This window comes from Rhinolophus hipposideros (assembly GCF_964194185.1).
Source record: "Rhinolophus hipposideros genome assembly, chromosome: 19".
Taxonomy (NCBI): Eukaryota; Metazoa; Chordata; class Mammalia; order Chiroptera; family Rhinolophidae; genus Rhinolophus; species Rhinolophus hipposideros.
Window position 1 is genome coordinate 44,329,518 of NC_138065.1, and position 21,306 is coordinate 44,350,823.

Sequence of the window (21,306 nt, forward strand, 5' to 3'; positions counted from 1 at the left end):
TTTTCATGAATACCCAAGCCTCTGACAATCAACCCATCCAAGTCATCTTCAAATCTCATTTATTTTCTTTTAACTGTCCTTTAGGCCCCAATTTTGTCATTTAAGCTGAAGACACACTTCATTGCTGTTCAGTCATAATTTCATTTACTTTTCTATGCATAAATACATCTAATTTTACACAAATGCATGAATGTCATTGGATAATACACATTTATATTTCCTTTTTGGTCTAGTTTCCTCTCCAATCTTATCCTCCTTACCTCTCCCTGGCCCTGAGCCCAGCCTAACTTTTACCAAGTCACCCATGTAGTAACTTGGTGTACCCTTTTTCCATTTTTTAATTCAAGTCTGTGAGGTCGTTTTATATACACGTAATACATGTAGATGTATATGCATGTATAACGTGGATAAACGTGGTTTCTTTAAAAATAATACAGATCATCTCAACATCACTAATTATTAGAGAAATGTAAATCAAAACCACAAAGGATTAACCACAAATTAAAACCACACCTCACACCCATTAGTACGGCCACCATCAAAGACAGAAAATGGCAGATGTTGGCAAGGATGTGGGAAGATCAGAACCCTCATACACTGTTGGTGGGTATATAAAATGATACAGCCTCTTTGAAAACAGTGTGGCAGTCCTCAAAAACTGAAAGACAGAGTTACCACATGACCAGCAATACTATTTCTGAGTATATACCTAAAAGAAATGAAAACTTATGTCCACAGAGAAATACGTAAACAAATATTTATATCAGCATTATTCATAACAGCCAAAAAGTGGAAACAACTCAAATGTCCATCAACATGTGAAATGATAAACAAAATGTGATACATACACACACTGGAATATTATTTGGCCATAAAAATGAATAAAGCACTGATACGTGCTGAAACACAGATGAACCTTTAAAATGTTATGTTAAGTGAAAGAAGTTGGTCACAAAAGATCACACATTATATGATTCCATTCATATTAAAGTCCAGAATAGGGAAATCTATAGAGACAGAAAGTAGATTTAAGACTTGGTCAGGAACAGAGGGGGAAGAGGGTGATAGCTAAAGGGTATAGGGCTTTCTTTGATGAAAATATTCTAAAATTGAGTGTGGTGATGGTTGCACACATCTGTGAATATACTAAAAATCATCGAATTGTACATTCTACATAGGTGAATTGTATTGTATATGAATTATATCTCAATAAAGTGATGCTCTATGGTTTATTTTGCTTGATTTCTAAAACTATATGCATGTATTATTGTGATTTTAAATATTAATTGTATTGATAATAATTATTATTAAAATCCTTTATGTCAAGCAACCTAGTTATCATTGTTTTTTCTTACCATTATCCCCAGTGATTCTTATTTCAAATTGTTCGTAGAGTCTTCGTATGATTTTCACAATTTCCTCCATGTATTGTTGCTCTGGTGGCATCTCCCCCTCCATACTTTTATGGCGACAAAATATCCCAAACCCAGTATCTGTCCAGTTTTCCTGCAAGTGTTTAATAATCTTGAGAGAATCATATTTTGACACCAGAAAATCCCCAGTATACTTGTCTTTATCTTCACTGATTATCTAGAGAGTGAAAGGAAGGTAAGGAAATTAGTACATTATCCACTAATGATTTCATCAAAGTTGACCCAGATCTTTATTTCCCAGTGACTCTCAATTATTTTGGAGTTACATATCCAATTATTACCGTGTTTTCCCCAAAATAAGACCTGGCTGGACCATCAGCTCTAATGCGTCTTTTGGAGCAAAAATTAATATAAGACCCGGTCTTATTTTAATATAAGACCGGGTCTTATATAATATAACAGAATACAACAGAATAGAATTGAAAAGAATAAATATATAATATAATACCCAGTCTTATTTTAATATAAGGTCTTATATTACATAAGACCGGGTCTTATATTAATTTTTGCTCCAAAAGACGCATTAGAGCTGATTGTCCAGCTAGGTCTTATTTTCGGGGAAACACGGTATTTGTTTATACCATTTCTTCATAGGACATAGATATTATTTTCAAAATTAAAATGAATTTAAATTAATTTGATACCCTGTGATATAATCCATAATTTACTAGGATCAAAATAATAATATTAAATCCTCTATGGGTAAAAAAATTAGTGATAGGCAATTAAGTCCCAGAGAGCTGAGCCTGTTTAATTCTTACATGCTTTGGTAAGGTTACAATATACCAGTTTACGTGATCCCCACTAGAATGGGAAAGTCCCTAGAATGTAATGGTTGTTGTATTATTCTTGTTTTATTTGTCTGTCTAACCTCAGGTCCAAGTCCTATACATATCAACAAACATTTGTGGAAAAAAATACAATACAACTTATATATAAAGTTTGCCATTATTTGTGACTCAGATTATGGAAACAGATAAGAGTGACCACTACAGAGAAGCAATGTAGCAGAGCAATTAAGGGTAGGGATTTTGGAGTTGGAGAGACCTGGACTCAAACCCTGACTCGGTCAGTTACCATTGATAGATAACTTAGGCAAGTTACTTAACATTTCTAAGCTCAATTTCCGTGTCTGTGAGACAGGGATTATAAAACCTGCATCATGTGGCTGCCAGAAAGAGTACGTAAGCTAACGTATGGAAAGCACCTTCAGCCTGACGGAGTAAGTGCTTATTTAATGAATTATTATTATTCCTACTAAAGAAAGAAGGATTTTTTTAAGTTTATCTATGCAATGTCAAAATTGCCAGATAAACAATAAAAGTCATTTAATTAGCTATATTGTGTATAGGACAACAAACATCTTCGATTCTGAGAATATTCTGCTCATGTCATTCCAAAAGAAAAGAAAATGGTTTCCTGGGATCTGGGTGAGATTTTATCAGGTCATGAGTTTGATATTCACTTTGGAGGAATTTCAGTATTTTATATATTTTTCCCTTGTCAAACTACTATAGCGTGATAGTAATTTGATTAATGAAGCCTATTTTCATAGCTTGAACACTTTTTAAAAGATGTTACTAAAGAACAAAATGTGGTACATACATACAACGGAATATTATTCAGCCTTGAAATGGAAGGAAATTCTGATCCACGCTACAGCGTAGATGAGCCTTAAGGACATTACGCTGAAGGAAATAAGTCAGTCACAAAAGGACAAATTCTAAATGGTTCCACTTATATGAGGTACCTAGAGTAGTCAAATTTATGGAGACAGAAAGTAGAATGGTGGTTGCCAGGCATTTGGGGGAAGAGGAAATGGGGAGTTAGTGTTTAATCGGTACAGAGTTTCAGTTGGGGAAGATGAGAAAATTTGGAACATGGATGGTGGTGATGGCTGCACAATAGTGTGAATGTACTTAACACCAATGAACTGCATACTTAAAAATGATTAAAATGGTAAATTTTATGTTATGTATATTTTACAACAATTTTTAAAAAGATGTTAATAATTTTAAAAGTCCAATTTGTCCTTAAGAAAAGGGCCAGGTACAGGAGAGACACAAATGTTACTTATGTCTGACAATTAGAGGAGAGAATCAGAACTACCCTCCTTACCACCCAAGTATCTTTTCCCAATTTTTTTTCTGGCAGTCTAACTTTATTTGACCCAAAAATCTAAAGTAGAACTGAAAATAAAATATTTAAGCATATTTTTAAAAGCCCCTGTAGTCTTGCTGTTTTCCTTGTCTTTCATAGAACTTAGTATGGCATTTTGAAAAGATGAGATGTAACTCAATTCTAAGTGAGAGTGGCAAGTATTTTGATTTCAAGTTGCTTATTAGAAAGTCTTACCTTTTGCCATTGCTTGAAGTCTGAAAGAACTGATCTGACTACATTTCCTTTATTAGGAGATAAAATGTCTTTTCTACTGGAACAAAGGAAAAGAGCAAGAGCAGGGTATCAGAACAAGGTATAAACAAAGAAAATCAGAATCCATACACTATGTAGCAATATTATGTTTCCTTAATGATTTTTAATCATCCTTAATGATTTTCATGCATGCCTTCCAGGTTCAGCCCCTCTCCCATAGGCATTCATCTTTAAAGTTACAAATATAAATTCATACTCTGATCAGGCCTGAGTAACCAAGTTACAGGGTCAGAGGCCATGACAGTATTAAAAGGGTGGTCTCTGGGTCTTTGGCATCCTAAATTAAACCATTATAATAATAATCCCTGTTGAATACAGCTACCAAAACAACATATAAATAGAAAGGAAGCCTAATGAATAATTAAGGCTCAACATTTAGGTCAGAAGCCCCAACTTCTCGTAAGAAAGAGTTTCCTTTAATAACTCTGAAGTCTCAAGAAGAAAGATCTTGATAAAGAAGTTCCTGAAGAGAAAGGGAGAAGAGAACCACTGCCACCTGTGCTCCCCTCCCAGCTAAGAGTCAATAACCAGTAGAAACGGGAATGGCAGCAGCAACCAACTCAGATGTATACCAACTTCAGCTTCCAGGACTTCCAAATCTATGAAATGGAAAAACCCCTTACAGTATATGAAAAACTGAAACCATTCTTAATTTGACATGGAATGGTACCCAAATGTGTTGAGTCCAGCCTTCATTCAAAGTATAGATTCCCACTAACCTTGGATGTGATTTAGTCGTCCATCCTAGACTTAACTACTTTATAGACAGCTTCTTCCATTGTCACATTTCCTAACACAGTATGAGAGCCAATCAAAACCAATCTCCTTAGAACTGCCACCCATTGGTTCCACTTCTTTGCACCTGCATACGCTACAGAATTTGGTATTCTGTATCCAGATATTTAAGTTTGCCAAGAGTAAAGACATAATTTTGGCTTGATTTTAAAAAGAAAGAAAAGAAGGAAAAAAAAGAAAGAGTCGGACTATAAATGGAAATAACAGCAGATGGGTAGAGGGATCAGGATGGACTACGAAGTGATCAGCATGAGAAACAGCAAGACCATTCAAGCTCCTCGCAGGACTGTGCCCTTCTAAGGACTGCTAGTTACCTCACCAAAATCAATGTTAGAGTAATTACAAGGTAAAAGAAAGAAGAAAACAGAGAGGAAAAGATTGGACTGAGTTATCGAACATGACAGCAATAAAGAAAACAAGATTCTTGGAGACTCACTGTGGGGACAGAGCCAGGAGTGCAGTTTCCAGACTCTGGGCCTCACGTGGAAAGGTGCTGGCTCAGGTAGTAAATGGCCATCAACTGTGATCGGATGGCCATCAGCTGTGGCTAGTTGGCCGTCAGCTGTAACCAGTGAGCCATTGGCCAGTAATATAACTGCTGTGGCTACGCTAGCACAAAATGGGGGCTAGCAAGAAGATGGTGGCTGAGCCTGGCAAGCGGTGCAGTGAGGGTCGCGAACAGTGTGGCTCCTGCTTCCTGTGTCTCCAACTCAGCCGCCAGCGAGAATATAGAGCGGGACAGGAGAGCCCCCATGACACCCTGCACGACACTCACTTGTTACTTTTGAAGAACTGCTGCCGTTTGATAAGACCATCCTTAACAATTTGCAATTTCTCCCTTGAAGACTCTTCACTTTCTTCCACTTCCTGTTTAAATTTGTTCAATAAGTTTCTCCACTTGTGTGTCAACTTCTGCAACAATGTAAGGTCTGAAGTGTCCTGAATACAATGCATGGAATCAAACCATTTTTTCAATTACTCAATATGTAACAAATACTTATTAGCACACACTGAGCCATTATTAATATCGTAATACTGGAGATATCCATAGATGATGGATCAAAAAATGAAAGAGATATTCCTCTTTCAAAATATCATCAGTGACACTACTACACAGTCCCTTTGGTGGTGGATTTTCCATGGCACATGAACTATTACAGACAATATTTTTTTCCTTTGCAACATGAGCCCACTTTCCCCATAGCACTTTCATGGGAGGCAGTGTGGTCCATGGGAAAGAACAGTAATTTCAAAGACAAACATTACCAAATGCTAATCCTAGCCATTTACTGGCTGTGTAACATTGGGGAATGTTATTTAATCTATTCGAGATTACTTTTTCTTATCTATAAAATAAAGACCCTAATATATATCCCACAGGATTCTTACAAGAATTAAATGAAATGACTAGTCAAACCACTCGTAAACGGTTTGAGTCTAGAAACACTAAATGCCATTTCCCTCCTTTTCCACCTAGTGTGCCTACTGAATTTTCCCATAAAATTGCATAGAATGCATCAATAACGCAGCTATGTCAATAAACACAGCTACTTAAAATATTTTTAAACACTAGTAAATAGAATGATAACTCTATAAATAATATTTGCAGTGTTGTTAACTTAGACAAATTGCTTTATTTAGGGTAGAAGACAGATATAAAGAAGAGCTGTTATTAGCCTTTCCTTAGTTTTTCGTCCCACCCACAATAAAGCACACATATAAAATTATATTTAAAATTTAATCTATAAATTTAGCAAAGACTTCTTATAGTCTCAGCCCTCAACAGTTGAGTCTCTTGTTCCATAACATAAGTGAACTGAGGTTTACCTTGCTTGACAGCAGTATGATGAAATGCTTAGCATATTTACACCAGCCTTTTTCATTGAGGTAAAGTCTTTTAGCCAGTATGACTCTATTTCTTTCAATCACCTATTTTTAAAAAAAAAAAGTACTAAAATTAAGAACCTAAATCACTAACCAACCACTGTAATTTATTAAACCAAACAAATTTCAGATCAATTTTTCATTGAATCATTAACTCAATCACAATTTCTTGTTTAAATCATGAGCTAGTCTGAATCACAAATTCTTATTTTCTATAACTACTGGACTGGAACCAAATTGAAGTATAGTATATACCAGTGGTAACCCCTTTACACTCTTAAAATTTATTGAGAACTTCAAAGAGCTTTTGTTTATACAATTATTTCTATTGATATTTATTATATTGAAAAATTAAAACAGGTTATTTAATATATTAAATAACTTATTAATAATTTATTAATATATTAAATAATGTATTAATTCACTTAAACACAACATTCAAAATAAATCCATTGTATGTTAACACAAAGAGTACTTTTATAAAAAAATAACTATTTTCCAAAACAAAAAAGAATTAGTGAAAAGAGCACCACACTGTCTTATATTTTTACAAATCTCTTTAGTATCTGCCTTAATAGAATAGAGGTGGCTCATATTTGCTTCTGCATTTAATTTGCTGCAATATCCCATATCATGTAGCTTCCAGAAAAATCCACTGTACACTCATGTAAGAATGAGAGTGAAAAAGGCGAATAACATCTTAGTATTACACTGAAACTAGTTCTGACCTCATGAAAAGGTCTCATGGACCCCCTGGAGGTCCATGGACTAACTTTGAGAACCACTGATATACTAAATTAATTATATAGTCATTTAGTGAATGACTGTTCTAGACTGTTTAAATACTTCTAGAATAAGGGAACTCACTTGAACATGCCTAACTCCCAGATTTGTTTCTTATATTATATATTTACTGTCATGATTATTTCCTCTGGATGTATCAATGCCCCTTTTAAAATTCTACATCAGGATGGAACATTGTGTCCTAGATGAGGTCTGATCATTCCAAAGGAAAGGGGGACAAAAATTTGAATCTGTTCAACATCATGTTTTGCTATTAATACTATAAGTCCCAGATATGAGAATAGGAAACCAAACAGCAAACATTTTAGAAAAACAGAATATTGTGGGACTTTGCTGTTTCCCTAAAGCATTACTATAATGGTCCACAGGCTGCCATACCAATTCATTTGTCATCTTGGGTACCAAGGTAATAGCACCAAAGTGAGGTATGCAGTGATCAAAAAATAAGAATCACATTTCCTAGTTTACTATTAATATAAATTAAGGTGAAATTTTTAACATGTTCACAAATAGAAGAAAAAGAATCTTGCTCACACTTCATAGGTTCTGGTGAGAAAAAGAGCCAGGTATCCAATAGTGTAGAAACAAAGAAATGTAACTTTCCCTTTCTAAGGCCCATAATATCTACATTATTCATCAGGCAAATATGCATCTTCATTTTTTAAATTTTTTGTCTAGATTATTGAAATTTGTAAAATGAAACTTTATCCTGGCAAAAAAAGAAGTTTGAGTTATGTTTCCAGATGAACCAACCTTTAGGGCCAATTCGTATGCGGCTGAGCTCCAGATATCTCTTTCTGTCATTAACTGTTTAATATCATTCTCCATCCTTCCTCTTTGTAATGTATATAAGTCATGGTATTCTTCTACAATTCTAAAAGAAAAATTAAGAAAGAAACTATGTAGGACATATTTTTTTTAAAAAAAGAAGTTTGTTCTAAAAAACGCAGGTTGTTACTTTATAACTCATTATAAGGTGATTCTGGCAAAATTGGTAGATATATTAGCAACACTAACATACAGTAGAAATAGAAAAAAATTCATGTTTCATTTATAAATCTTAGAAAAGTCTTAAAGCAAAAAGTTCAACATATGGTTCCCTGATGTAAATACATTTTTGTCATATTCTTCCACTAGAATTTTCACAACATAGTATTCCAGTGGTATAACAACACCATATCTAATGAAAAATTCAGAGTACAAGTAGTAGTAATATAGCAGTTTTATTCTAAAATATTTTTCCCTCACATAATTAGGATTCTTTACTAAAGGCACAAAGTCCAATAATTGTGAACCACTGTTATTTTTAAATTATAAATAATTAGTATAAGATTTAAAGAAATTCCCTACCAGCAAACCAAAAGCTTAAGTATAATTAAGTACCTTTTTCTTAACTATTTTTTCTTCATGTTTACCAGAACACACCTTTTCCTCCTAACTTACACTGAAGCTTCTCTCAGAATTAAAAGTCTTTCAGAGATTAAATACAAACACAGAAGTTGGTAAGTGACTGGAAGCATTTGACAGACCTTTGGAAACACTTCCTCCTAAGGAGCATTAACTTCGCTAAAAGAATTGAAGGCCAGCGATGCAGAATTCTTTAAATTTTGCTGAAAGCCAGGAATCACCAGCACCAGTTGCTGAAGCCGCCTCCTATTTGGAGGCCTCCACTTGTTTAAAGGGACTGGAAAAAAGTCACCACCCTAAGTGTCACATAGGTGAATACAAATATAAAAATTCCATAAGCTGCAGCCTTAAGATTTGTGCATTCTACTGTCTGAACATTAAACCTCGATTTTAAAAAGAAGATCAATGACCCTTCTTTATAATAGCAAAATAAAGAATTCAGAAACAACCTCAATGTCCAACAACAAGAGATTAGCCAAATAAAATATATGCTGCAGTTCTCTGATGAAAATACCTTGCAGCTAATTAAAGAGCATGTTCTTAATACTTTGGTGCATGGAAAAATTTTTCATGTTGTAACATAACATGAGAAAACCCAAATGATAAAATATATATTCAGTTTGATCTCATTTTTATAAAAAGTACATAGAAAAAGAAAAATATACCAATATATTAATAGTAATTAACTCTAAGAGAAAGAATTATGAATGTTCTTTATTTTCTTATATATGAGTTTCTGTATTTTCCAAATTTTCAATGAAATGATCAATTATCACAAAAAAGTATTATTAAAAATTTCTAATCACAGAAAAGAACCACCCCGCTTCAGAACCATCATTTTTTACAGAAAAAGAGATTTCTTTCTCCCTTTCCTTTCCCTTCTCTCTGGTTTTAGATATTTTGTTCTTACAATAAACATTGGCACAAAAGAAGTTCTAGTTTATTATTTAATTCATTCAGGCAGTATCCGTTTAGTGCCTACTATATACCAGGTAGTATTCAAAACTAAACAAAAGACAAAACCCTTTGCCCTTATAAAGTTTATTTGGAAGAGATAATAAACAAATAAAAAAGTAAAACAATATGTTAAGTAGTGATAGTTCAATGGATAAAAATAAGCCACAGAAAGGCGATTGAGAGTATGCAGTGTGTTGCAACTCTAAATAGGGGGATCGGGAAAGACCTCACTGATAAGACATTTGAGCAAAGGTCTGAAGGAAGGAGGAAGGAGGAAGGAGGCTCCACAGCTACCTGGGAGGAGAGGATTCCAGGTCATCCGCAGTAAGAGGAGGGAAGACAGAATGAATGTGTAAGCACAGATGTAGGTGGATGAGCAGATGTAGGGATACGAGCTTGGGTTCTCTTCTGTTTGTTTCTATTTTCTAGAAAGCAACGTCATCAGCTCAGGAGGATGGAGAGGTAGTATTAGAGGTATGAGGAAAGAAGACAAAGTATTGAGCAGTTATTTACTAAGACAAGAAGGGTGAATCAGCTATAGAAAACAGCAAAATTCAGTAGGCAAAATGATCAAGGTACTGCCTCTAATTCTAGTAAGAAATAAAATAGAATAAAAGTAAAAATCTATTTTTGAGTTTAGATTTTGTATACATTTGTGTTTCTCTTGACATTTAAAAATATAGTCACTCCAACAAGTTAAAAAAATAGCAGAGGACTATGCTGGATTAAAAGGGACATAAAACAAGATGCAATGTGTGGTCCTAGATAAGATACTGGTTTGGACAACTAAATGCAAAATACATTTTGGGAATAATTAGGAAAATTTGAATATGACCTGGATAATTTATGAAGTGAAAATTTATTGAAATAGGTAGAGATTGCTGACTAAAAAAAACTGGCTAGTTAATAGTATATACAATACCATTTTGGTTTTAAAAAAATGCATGTGTTCACATGTACATAGAAAAAAGATCCACAAGAATATACCCTAACATATTTACAGCAGTAATCTATGCGTGGTGAGATTGTGATATTTTTTATTCATTTTTGCATGTTTGCATTTTCTAATTTTCTTATAAGGTACATGTACTGCTTCTATGATAAATTTTTTTAATTGACTAAAAAAATAACAAATGCAATTAGGTATATCTTTTGATATATACCCAAGAACTTCTAGTCAGAAGAATTCTAGAATTCTAATCAGAATTCTAACAGAAAATGAAATAAAATAGAATTCAGCAAACTACAGCCCGCAGGTCAAATCTGGCCCACCACTTGTTTCTTGTATAGCACATGACCTAAAAATCTTACATTTTTAATTGTTTACAAAATTAATTTTACTTTTTTTTAAATAGTTGCAAAAACAATAGAAGAATACTATTTCATTGACACATGAAAATGTTATAAATTCAAATAAAGTTTTATTAGAACAAAGCCATATTCTGGTATTGTCCTTCGCTGCTTTTGCACCACAATGGCACATGTTACAAAACAGAATTGATCAAGTAGTTGCATAAGAAACCATATCTCACCATCTGACCCTTTACAGAAAAAGTTTGCTAATCCCTGAAAGAGAGTAAAAATTAATACCAGGGTAGAGTCACTAAAATCTAAAAAAACAATTAGATTCACACTACTAATTAGGAAAATGCAAACAAAAACCAGATACCTTTCCATACCCATCCAATTGATAAAAGACATGGGCAAAAGAGAACTCTCATACACTGATGAGAGAATATACCGACCGGTACAGCTACTTTGTGGAATATTTGGCTGCATCTAGCAAGACAAAGCTATGCATATCCTATGACCCAGTAATTCCACTTTTAGGTACACCCCCAGAAATCTCTCACACAAGAAGACATTTACAAGATGTGTATTACAACAGTGCCTGGAGGAGTTAATATATTTAATGAACTTTATACTACTGTAATAAAAAAAAAACTTCAAATGTTTCTATAAAATGTTGTAATAAAGTGTGAAGCAAGTATGACATAATGGCTAATATTGGTAACTCACTTGGCATTCTTTTCAGCATCTAACAGAGCTTGTGCCAAATCCCTGTTGGCCTTCTCTGCTTCCTTGGTTAATTTATTATCATGTGCTCGAACCAAACACAGCTCCCTGAAATAAAGCAAAGGAATTTTATAGTCCTAGTTGAAGATTTCCAAAAAGTTTCTACCCAGGAAATCAGATTGGCACATAGGAATATTCTCAGTTATCATGTGTACATCTCTTCCAAGTTTTTTCACCTTACAAACCAAATCAATAAATCTAGTATACATTTGGATGGAATCTTGCCAACTTTGGCAGTGGAATCAGGCTGGCTAGAAAAGGCAGAAAGAAGAGGTGGGGATCCTTTAGAATGAATGAAGGCAGAGGCTGACAGCTAAGGCCTCAGGCTGCTCCAGCTTTCCCTCTGACATGCCTACCCTATCCTCTTCATTCCAGCTAGAATCACCTTGCTACAAGTTTAGATGATCACTAATCTTGATTGCTATATAATGCTTATTATTTGAACATGAACATTTATCATCATGACACTGCTTTGTAAACCTGATTAAGATAAACATACCTGTCTTGGAAGGAAGAACAAGAGTGTTTCCCCCTTGAGTATACACAGAGCCCTAGTTTTGTATTAACCTGTGTAACCTACGTCTCTATATCTATACCTACATCTATATCCAATCCTTTCTGCTCTCTTGCTAAACACGAAGAGAACAAAAGAGCCCTCACCTTTAACCATTCTACTTTCCCTGAATATTTTTCACTCTCTTTAGAGACATGACTTTCGTCTTGTCTTTAAGATAATCAGTTTTTACCTGGTCAGTTCCTCAATAACATTCTTAAAATTGTACAATTCTTCTAAAATGCGCTGGTCCATTATTCGCTGAGTTACCAAGTCTTTGTAGAAGTCAATCATCTGCCGGGCAATTTGGTCAAGCATTTGTACATACCGCTCTCTGCACGAGAAAGAAGGAAAACAAGACATCATGAAGAAGAAAAGGAAAAATGAGCAAAAACATGGGAGAAAAAATAATGTTAAAGGAATAGTGAGCAGACACAATGATATATGGGGAAGAACAAGGTTGGAAAAGAAAGGGGTCTAAGCTGTGTATTCTTGCCATGCTCATACAAGTGAATGAATTGTGAAGAATTTTAACCAGAGTCATAATTATTTGGAATATAATATCTGAGATGTAAAACAAAATAAAGACTTTTTTTTCTTCTTTTAAATTACAAACCGTATGAGGATAGGAACCAGGTCTCACATATTTACATATTTATAACCTCTAATAGAGTATCTTGTATACAATGGGATTTTTATAAATAGTTGAATGCATGAATAAAACCACTTTTCTCAAATTTACAAAACTGTAAACAGACACCAACTGTTTAAAAATAAACAAAGACCTTAAATACAAAGAAGTCATTTCTTTTGCTTCTGAATAAAACCAAACAAAATCTTTGGAAATAATCAAAGATGATAAGTTACAGATGCAATAACTGAGCAGTCTTCATTTATATTAAAAATGATCTAAGTTTTATATCCTATCCCTGAGACCCTAGAATTAATAACATCTTTGAGTTGAAATGGTCATTTAGCTTAATCTCTCACACATGGACAGAAAGAATTATTCAGCCCTTATTTAAACACTTAAAGTGAAAAGGAGTTTATCGGCTCAATAAGCAGCTCATACATCAGGAAATAACAATTTTAAAAACATCTTCTTTACAACCTCCCCTCCTAACAATATAGAGGTAAAATACTCTCAAGAACCTTCCCATTACAACTATATCCATGATAGAGCATACTTTTTGAAGCATTAATGGGCTCACAGGAAGAAATAGAAATTTCTAGGGATGAAAAACAAAAAACAATAAACAAAACACAATAAGCTAAGAATGGAGTAGGAGGTGGCAAACAGAATCCTTTAGCCAAACCCAAGGTCAGGGTTGCCCCAGTAAAAATACCAACAGTGGGTCCCAGAGATCATAAGTCTTGGGCCACCTTTAAAGTGGGAGACCTGAGTGTAAAACTACTACTGCATCAAGCCAGGATTCCAGAAGGGAGAAAAAGCAAATCCTCTCTTCAGAAAGCATTTATGATTTATATCCCGAGGATTTAATAATGAAAATTAGACAAATATTAGCCACACAAGCAAAGACTGCAAGTACTTATATAAATAAACCACCTTGAATGAGACTCAGAAGAAATAAAAGTAGATTTAGATACTAATGGTCTCCATCTACTAGAATTATCAAATTTAGAATATAAAATTATACATGGAATGTTTGAGAAATAAAAGATAGAATCTACTAAATAAGCAACAAGAAACGTATTAAATATGATGACAAATATGGAAACAAACCAATAGAACTCTTAGGAAAAAAATGTAATTACTGAATTGTAAAACTCAACAGATGGGGTATAGCAGAATATATACAGCTAAAGAGGGTATTCGTGTCCTAGAAAAAATTATCCAGAATGCAGGACAGAGATAAAGAAATGGGAATTATGAAAAAGAGATTAAGAGGCAGAGCATAGGATGACAACGTCTAATGTAAATCTAATCAGAGTTCCAGAAAGAGAAGACAAAGAGAATGGAGAACAGACATTCATCAAAGAGATCATCACTGATAATTTCCCAAAACTTATGAAGGACATTAATGTATAAATAGAATTCTTATATAGGTATAGGAACAGGAATTATAAAAAGAAATCCAGGGGAACTAAATTTACTCTCCTGCCTGAAATAACAACAATAATAACACTAAAAAGACATGGTATGTGAGACAACAATTTTCAAGATCCTGGATATCAGGCGATGAAAGAAAGTTACCCTTGAGAGACCAGAAATAAGGTAAGTCCTATGATTGCTCCAACTTGTTCACTTGAGAAAGTTTCCAGGCTATAGTACAAAGAGAGGAAACCCAGAAGGACCCCAGTGGGTTCTCTAGGTTAAGGAGATAGAACTAACAGTTTAGAGAGAGATGAAAATGATTAGAGTTCAGAGGACAGGTACCAGAGAGAAAAATGCTGCACAGAGAGAGATCTCTGGAAGTCTGCAAGGGTTCCCCTTAAGTATTCAACTAAATAATGATCAGGGCAAAAATGTGAAGAAACTACCTGAGATCATGGAAAGAACCATTGAAAAGGATCAGAAGTAAGAGTGCCCAGCACTCACACATGACTTGAAATAGTGCCTGTTTCCACCAAGCCAGACTGTAAAAGCTCACGATTCATGGGGCATTGGATATTTTTCAAAGAAAAGTCTTGCCTCAATAATATTCAGAATTAATTAGCCCTAAATTAAGCACTGTTCTGGTCCTACCTAAAGGATCAAATAGTTTTCAAGTAACTTAATTGTGCCCCAGGACGAAGCTCAAGAATATTTTTAGGAATACAAAAACATATAGCATTCAATTAGGTAAAATTCACAGTGTCTGCCATCCAATCAAAATTACCAAGTATGTAAAGAAGAAAACTCACATATGAGGAGAACAATCAATCAATCGAAACTGACCCAGAACTGGAATAAATGTTAGAATTAACGGACAAGGACATTACAAGTTTTCATTAACAGTTAAGTAGAGACATGGAAGATATTTTTTAAAAGACCCAAATTGAGCTTCTAGAGATGAAAACTACAATGTCTGAGATGAAAACATCACTGGATAAGATTAAAGGCAGATTTGATACTGCAGAAGAAAAGATTAGTGAACTTGAACACATAGCAATAGAAACTATCCAAAATGAACAAGAAAAGACAAAAAACACAAGAAAAAATGTTCAAAGCATCAGAGATCTGTGGGACAACTTCAATATTAGTAGCCTGATATATGTGTAAATGGACTTCCCCAAAAAGGGGGTAGAGCAGAAAAATACTTGAAGAAAAAAACCAGCCAAAAAACTTCCATATTTTATTAAAAATATATATAAACTCACAGATTCAAAAAGCTCAAGAAACGTGATGGAAACTACACCAGAGCACATCATAATCTAATTGCTCAATAACAATGGTACAGTGTCCAGAACTTAATGAATTCCACAAAATAACGGTCAGGAAACATTTCAGCAATTTAAAATTCAAGTGAAAGTAAAGAAACAAGTCTGAAAAGACAATATACTGTATGATCCCAACTGTATGACATTCTGGAAAAGAAAATAGAGACAGTAAAAACAAAATTTTAAAAATAAAAATAAATCAGGGGTTACCGAGGAGGGTTATGGGAAAGGGAATGGAGGAGGGATGAACAAATAGGTGATGAAATACAAGGTTTTTAGGGCCATGAAATTATCTATATGACACTGTAATGGTGTACTACACTGTATGGTGCATGACACCATATTTTGAAATCAACATTGACAAATTAGTGTGTTTTCCCTCTGTAGTAAACTTCACTAAGAAAACTTGAAAGAACTGGGGATGTTTAGCCTGGATAAGAGAACGCATAAGAGGGAAGACAAAAATGGTTATTTTCACATATTTGAAGAGCTAGAAGGGGAAAGAAAGAATAGACTTATTTTGAGTATTTCCAGAGTACAAAATTAGGATTAGTGAGTAGAAGTTACAGGAAGGTAGATTATACATACATTATCTCAATATGTTACATAAAAGAGTAGATAGTATATGATCCCATTTACTAAATAGGCAAAACTAATCTAAGATGGAAAGAACTCAGAACTTCTGGAGAAGTGGGGGTGGGCATTTACTGGGAGTAAGCATTAGGGAACTGTGTGGGGTGATGGTACTACTTTACTCTTTCTAAGGGCTTGGGTTATATAAGTGTATGGATTTGTCAAAAATCAACAAATTCAGGCGAGATATTTGCATTTCAGTATAAGTAAATTTTACTCAAAAAGGAAAAGCAAGACAAATATAAATAATGAACTCTGGCTAATGATATACATGCTGAACTATTTAGAGGGAAATACCTAATGTCTGCAATTTACTTTGAAGAGCATGAAATTAGTGGATGGATAGAAGAATGACTAGATGGATAGACAAGTGATAAAGTAGAGCACATTCAGAGAGATCTAATAATTTGCCTGTGCTTCAATGGCAAGTAAGCTGCAAATACGTAATTTGAACCCAGGATTCTACTTCTATTATTCCTTTCAGCTTTTGGAAAGAACCAGTGTTATAAGAAGAATTATAGTAATAATAGTATTTCTCATCGTCATCTATAATACCTATATGTATTGGGCACCTAATTCTATGCTCTCGTTTAAACCTCACCACAATCCTATGAAGTATCTTAATGCTTGACACAGAGTAGACACTCAATATTACTGACTGATTAACGAACAGACAGATTAAAATGTTCACAGTTGCTATTACCTTCGTTTACATTTGAGAAAACTAAGGCTCACACTATTTCCAATGTCACACATATGATAAATTGAAATCTGATCAGTCTGTCTCCAGACTCTGTACTTTTTCTACTATTTCACATAGCACTTGACTCCCAGTCATAAAAAAATATGTTGTCAAAAATCCCAACAGAAATCACCTTAAGGAAGTTTCCAATTATTATATTTTTATTACAGAAAATATAATAGAAAAACAATTAGGCTTCTTATTATCAATAGAATAGAGATGTGTACTTTTGTGATTTTCTCAAAAACGGATATAAACATAATTCTAATATAAAATTCAAAAGGAAACTGGAACACTCCAGGAACAGCTTTAACCTGATTTTGGACAGTAGTTCTCCTCTATCTGCACAGTCCACACTGACTTGTCGAATAAGTTCATGAAATACTGTATTGTAAATGGTCTGTTCCTTCTTCAATATATGTAGTAGTTTGTGCATCTGGCAGAAGATAAGTAAGTTAATTAGCATGTATTACAGTCTTGTCAATAAAACCATTTTAAGAGTTATGGGCTCTACATGTGAATGAGCTTTAGAGACACCTTGATTGATTTATTACACTTACATTTTCCTTTATAAATATATATACAAAATGATATATTATTTTTAAAAATCTGTGTCTAATCATACATCTCTTTATATGATGCGCAGAGAAGGCCACAGTATCTCTTCTATGGTATACCTGCCAAAATACGAAACTTGAATCGAATCGCGAGTACTTCTACACATCAAACAAACCCAAACTGAGGAACGTTCTATAGAATAACTCTCCTCAGTTCTTCCAAATATCAAGGTCAAAAAATCTCAAAGAACTGTTTTAGATTATAGTTGTCTAAAGTAACATGACAAATAAAAGCACTGTGTGATCCTGGGATCCTGAAACAGAGGGGGAAATAGCTATAAAAAGCCATTATAGGGATAATTGATAAATTTGAACATGGACTATCATATTAATGTCAAATTTCCTGATTTTATAACTGTATTATAGATATGTAAAAGAATGTCCTCATCCATAGGAAGTATACCTGAAATGTTTGGTGGTAAAGAGGCACGATGTCGCCAGCTTAGTCTAAAATGGTTCAGAAAAAACTATATATAGAAAGATATGTAGAGAGGGAGAGAGAATGATAAAGCAAACAGAGCACAATGTAAACAATTGGTGAATCTGTGTAAAGGTTACATAACAGTGCCTTACATTGAACGTATCTATAAGTTTTAAATTCTATAAAAATGAAAATTTACAAAACAAAAAATAGCCTTCATAAAGAAATAAATCTATCTCTATGTAAGACTGAAAGACCCTTTCATTAAGCACAAAATAAAAATTATAAGTGATAAGAAAGTACGATTTAATTGGCCATGTTTTTTATTGGTACAAAAAATAAGGGTCTTATAATCAATGGTGACTTGTTTTCAATGAAATACAGTAATACGAATAATACAGTTGACTCTTAAACAACACAGAGGTTAGAAACGCCAACCTACTATGCAGTCAAAAATCCATGTGTAACTTTTAACTCCCCAAAACGTAAATACTAATAGCCTACTGTCGACTGGAAGCATTACCAAAAATATAAACAGTCAGTTAACACAATTCTGTATGTTGTATGTATTATATACTATATTCTTACAATAAAGTTAGCTAGAGAAAAGAAAATGTTATTAAGAAAATCATAAGGAAGCGAAAATACATTTAAAGTATTTATTGAAAAACCACCACGTATAAGTGGACTGTGTAGTTCAAACTATGCTGTTCAAGAGTCAGTTGTACTACCTGAAGCTGAAGCTGAACAATAATGAATATTAACTACAAGTTTATGTGTGTGTGTGTGTGTGTGTGTGTGTGTATTGTATATACTTACAAGAAGCGGAGTACAGCATTAGGAATAGAGACAGTGGAAATGTAATGGCCCTGTGCGATGTCAGAGGGATAGTGGATGGGGGGAGGGGGGTTCACACAGTGTGAGGGATATAAATGATAAACGTCTAAGTATTACTTTGTCTTGTGCACCTGAAACTAATAAAAAATAAATAAAAAAGAGTCAGTTGTAGTAACAATTAATTATACAGTGATTACTACATGCCAAGCACTATTCTCAGCCATTTACATTCGTTATGTCATTTTAATCTCCACAACAACCCTATGAGGTAAATATTATTATCATCTCTAATTTACAGAGGAAACTGAGGTACAAATGACTTGCCCAGGTTCACCAGCTAATAAATGGCAGGGCCAAGACGTCAATCCAGGCCTTCCACCACCCAGAGTGCATGCTCTTAACCACTAGGTTATTGAGATCTTTGCAGTTACCTTGGTAGGTCCTGTATATTCCTGATTTTCCACACCAGCCCTCTCTAGCATAGTATCCATCACATCGTTCAGCTTGACCACTTCTACTCTTTTATTAGGTTTCCTAAAAGAGTAAGGTGGCAGATTTATGTAATTAGTGTTATAATAGGTCATCCTCAATCACAAAAAGAATATAATATGCATAAAGAAAATGTACATACTATGGAATATTAATGGTATCTTAAAGCATTAGAATTGTAAGCACAGATCTAGTAGGATATCAGTAATATAGTCTTTAAAAAAAAGAAAAAGAAATATGCAAATAGTATGATCCTTTCTTTTGTAAACAAAAATAATGCTCCCTCCCAAAAAAATTCTATTGTGTATGATTGTAAGAACATAGAAAAAAATGTGGTGAGATAAACACCAAGCTGTCAACGTTAGTTACTTCACAATGTAAAAGAGGAAAAGGGACAAAGAAGAAAAAAACACAAAAAGACTGTGGCAAAATGGAGTAACACTAATGGTTAAATGTAGAATACAAAAGTATTTTATATATGATCCAGCAATCCCACTTCTGAGCATTTATTCAAAGAACTGAAACCAAGATCTTAATGAGATATTAGCACTCCCATGTCCACTGCAGCACTAGTCACAAGATGTGGCAACATAGATGTACATCGATGGATGAATGAATAAAGAAAATGTGGTATATACAAATACTGGAATATTATTCTGCCTTAAAAAAGAAGAAAATTCTGCAATATGCAACAACATGGATGAAAAAAAAGGATGTCATGCTAAGTGAAATAAGCCAGTTACTGAAGTACTGCATGATTCCACTTACATAAGGTATCTAAAACAGTCAAACTCATAGAATCGTAGAGTAGAAGGGTGGTTTCCAGGGGCTGGTGGGAGAGGGAAATGGGAAATTGCTAATAAACAGGCAAAAAAGTTTCAGTTATGCAAGGTAAGCTCTACAGATCTGCTATTCAACATTGTACCTATAGTTAACCGTATTATACACTTCAAAATTTGTTAAGAGGGTAAATCTTATGTTAAGTGTTCCTACCACAATAAAATAAAATTTAAAAGCAATGTAAAGAATTTTAAAACTATAAAAATAGCATTTTATAGTACTTAAATATTATAAATATGTAAAAATTGAATATGCAATTGGACAAATGAAAACACTGATTAGATGATAGAATTGTGGCAATTATTGTCTTGGGTTTCTGCTGTCATTTTAATTTTCACGCACGTGTGTGTGTAATAAAGTACCAAGAAAAGGGAATATATATGTATATAGTTATTCTTTCTAAAAAACAGTTTCAAAAATAAACTCTACTTACATGGATGGGAAGACCAACAGCCTATTTTCACTATCTGTGAGGAGAGTAGTATATTTGCTGCAACCAATATGACAGGTAAACGTTATTATAAGAAAATTATCTGGCCTGTTTATTACTTATCACAACATGATAAACTTAAGATCTCATGGAATTGAGAAGCTTGAAGGCAACCAGAAAGGTCCACCATTTTGCACATAAGATCATACTTAAACAGTCTTAGACATCTACAGACACAAATGTAATGATATTTATTATATTTGAAATATTTTTCAGTAAAGGAACTTTAATCACATTCCTTAATATGTCACAATATGAAAATTTCCTTGATTCGTTAAAAAGAGCTTTTTCAAAGGTGGAAGGATGTTCTAAGAACTCATAAGTCAATTAAGTGACTAAATAGGTTATAAAATGAGTAAGAAGCAGAGATGAAACTAGAACATAATTTTCCTGACTCCCAGCCATATCTGTCCTCTGGAAGTACTTGTTTACACCTAAATGACTATCACAATATAGGCATTATTACTTATATATCTTTTTTCTTCCCCTAGTTAATAAGCATTTCCTTTGGTCT

At 33.8% G+C, this 21,306-nt stretch overlaps 1 protein-coding gene across 1 annotated transcript in view; it reads right to left on the bottom strand.

The window, feature by feature from the left end:
- The window catches only part of AXDND1 (axonemal dynein light chain domain containing 1), a gene marked incomplete at its 3' end in the record, with an annotated part of 54,524 nt that overhangs the window by 22,063 nt on the left and 11,155 nt on the right, over positions 1 to 21,306 (bottom strand). The window contains exons 7-16 of the mRNA XM_081026201.1: positions 20,736 to 20,792; positions 19,405 to 19,507; positions 17,413 to 17,534; positions 12,536 to 12,676; positions 11,733 to 11,837; positions 8,103 to 8,223; positions 6,489 to 6,590; positions 5,437 to 5,600; positions 3,789 to 3,861; positions 1,356 to 1,590 (exon numbers count right to left, since the gene is read on the bottom strand). Of these exons, the coding sequence (XP_080882327.1) occupies positions 1,356 to 1,590; positions 3,789 to 3,861; positions 5,437 to 5,600; positions 6,489 to 6,590; positions 8,103 to 8,223; positions 11,733 to 11,837; positions 12,536 to 12,676; positions 17,413 to 17,534; positions 19,405 to 19,507; positions 20,736 to 20,792 (1,223 nt within the window). The remainder of the gene's footprint in view (positions 1 to 1,355; positions 1,591 to 3,788; positions 3,862 to 5,436; positions 5,601 to 6,488; positions 6,591 to 8,102; positions 8,224 to 11,732; positions 11,838 to 12,535; positions 12,677 to 17,412; positions 17,535 to 19,404; positions 19,508 to 20,735; positions 20,793 to 21,306) is intronic.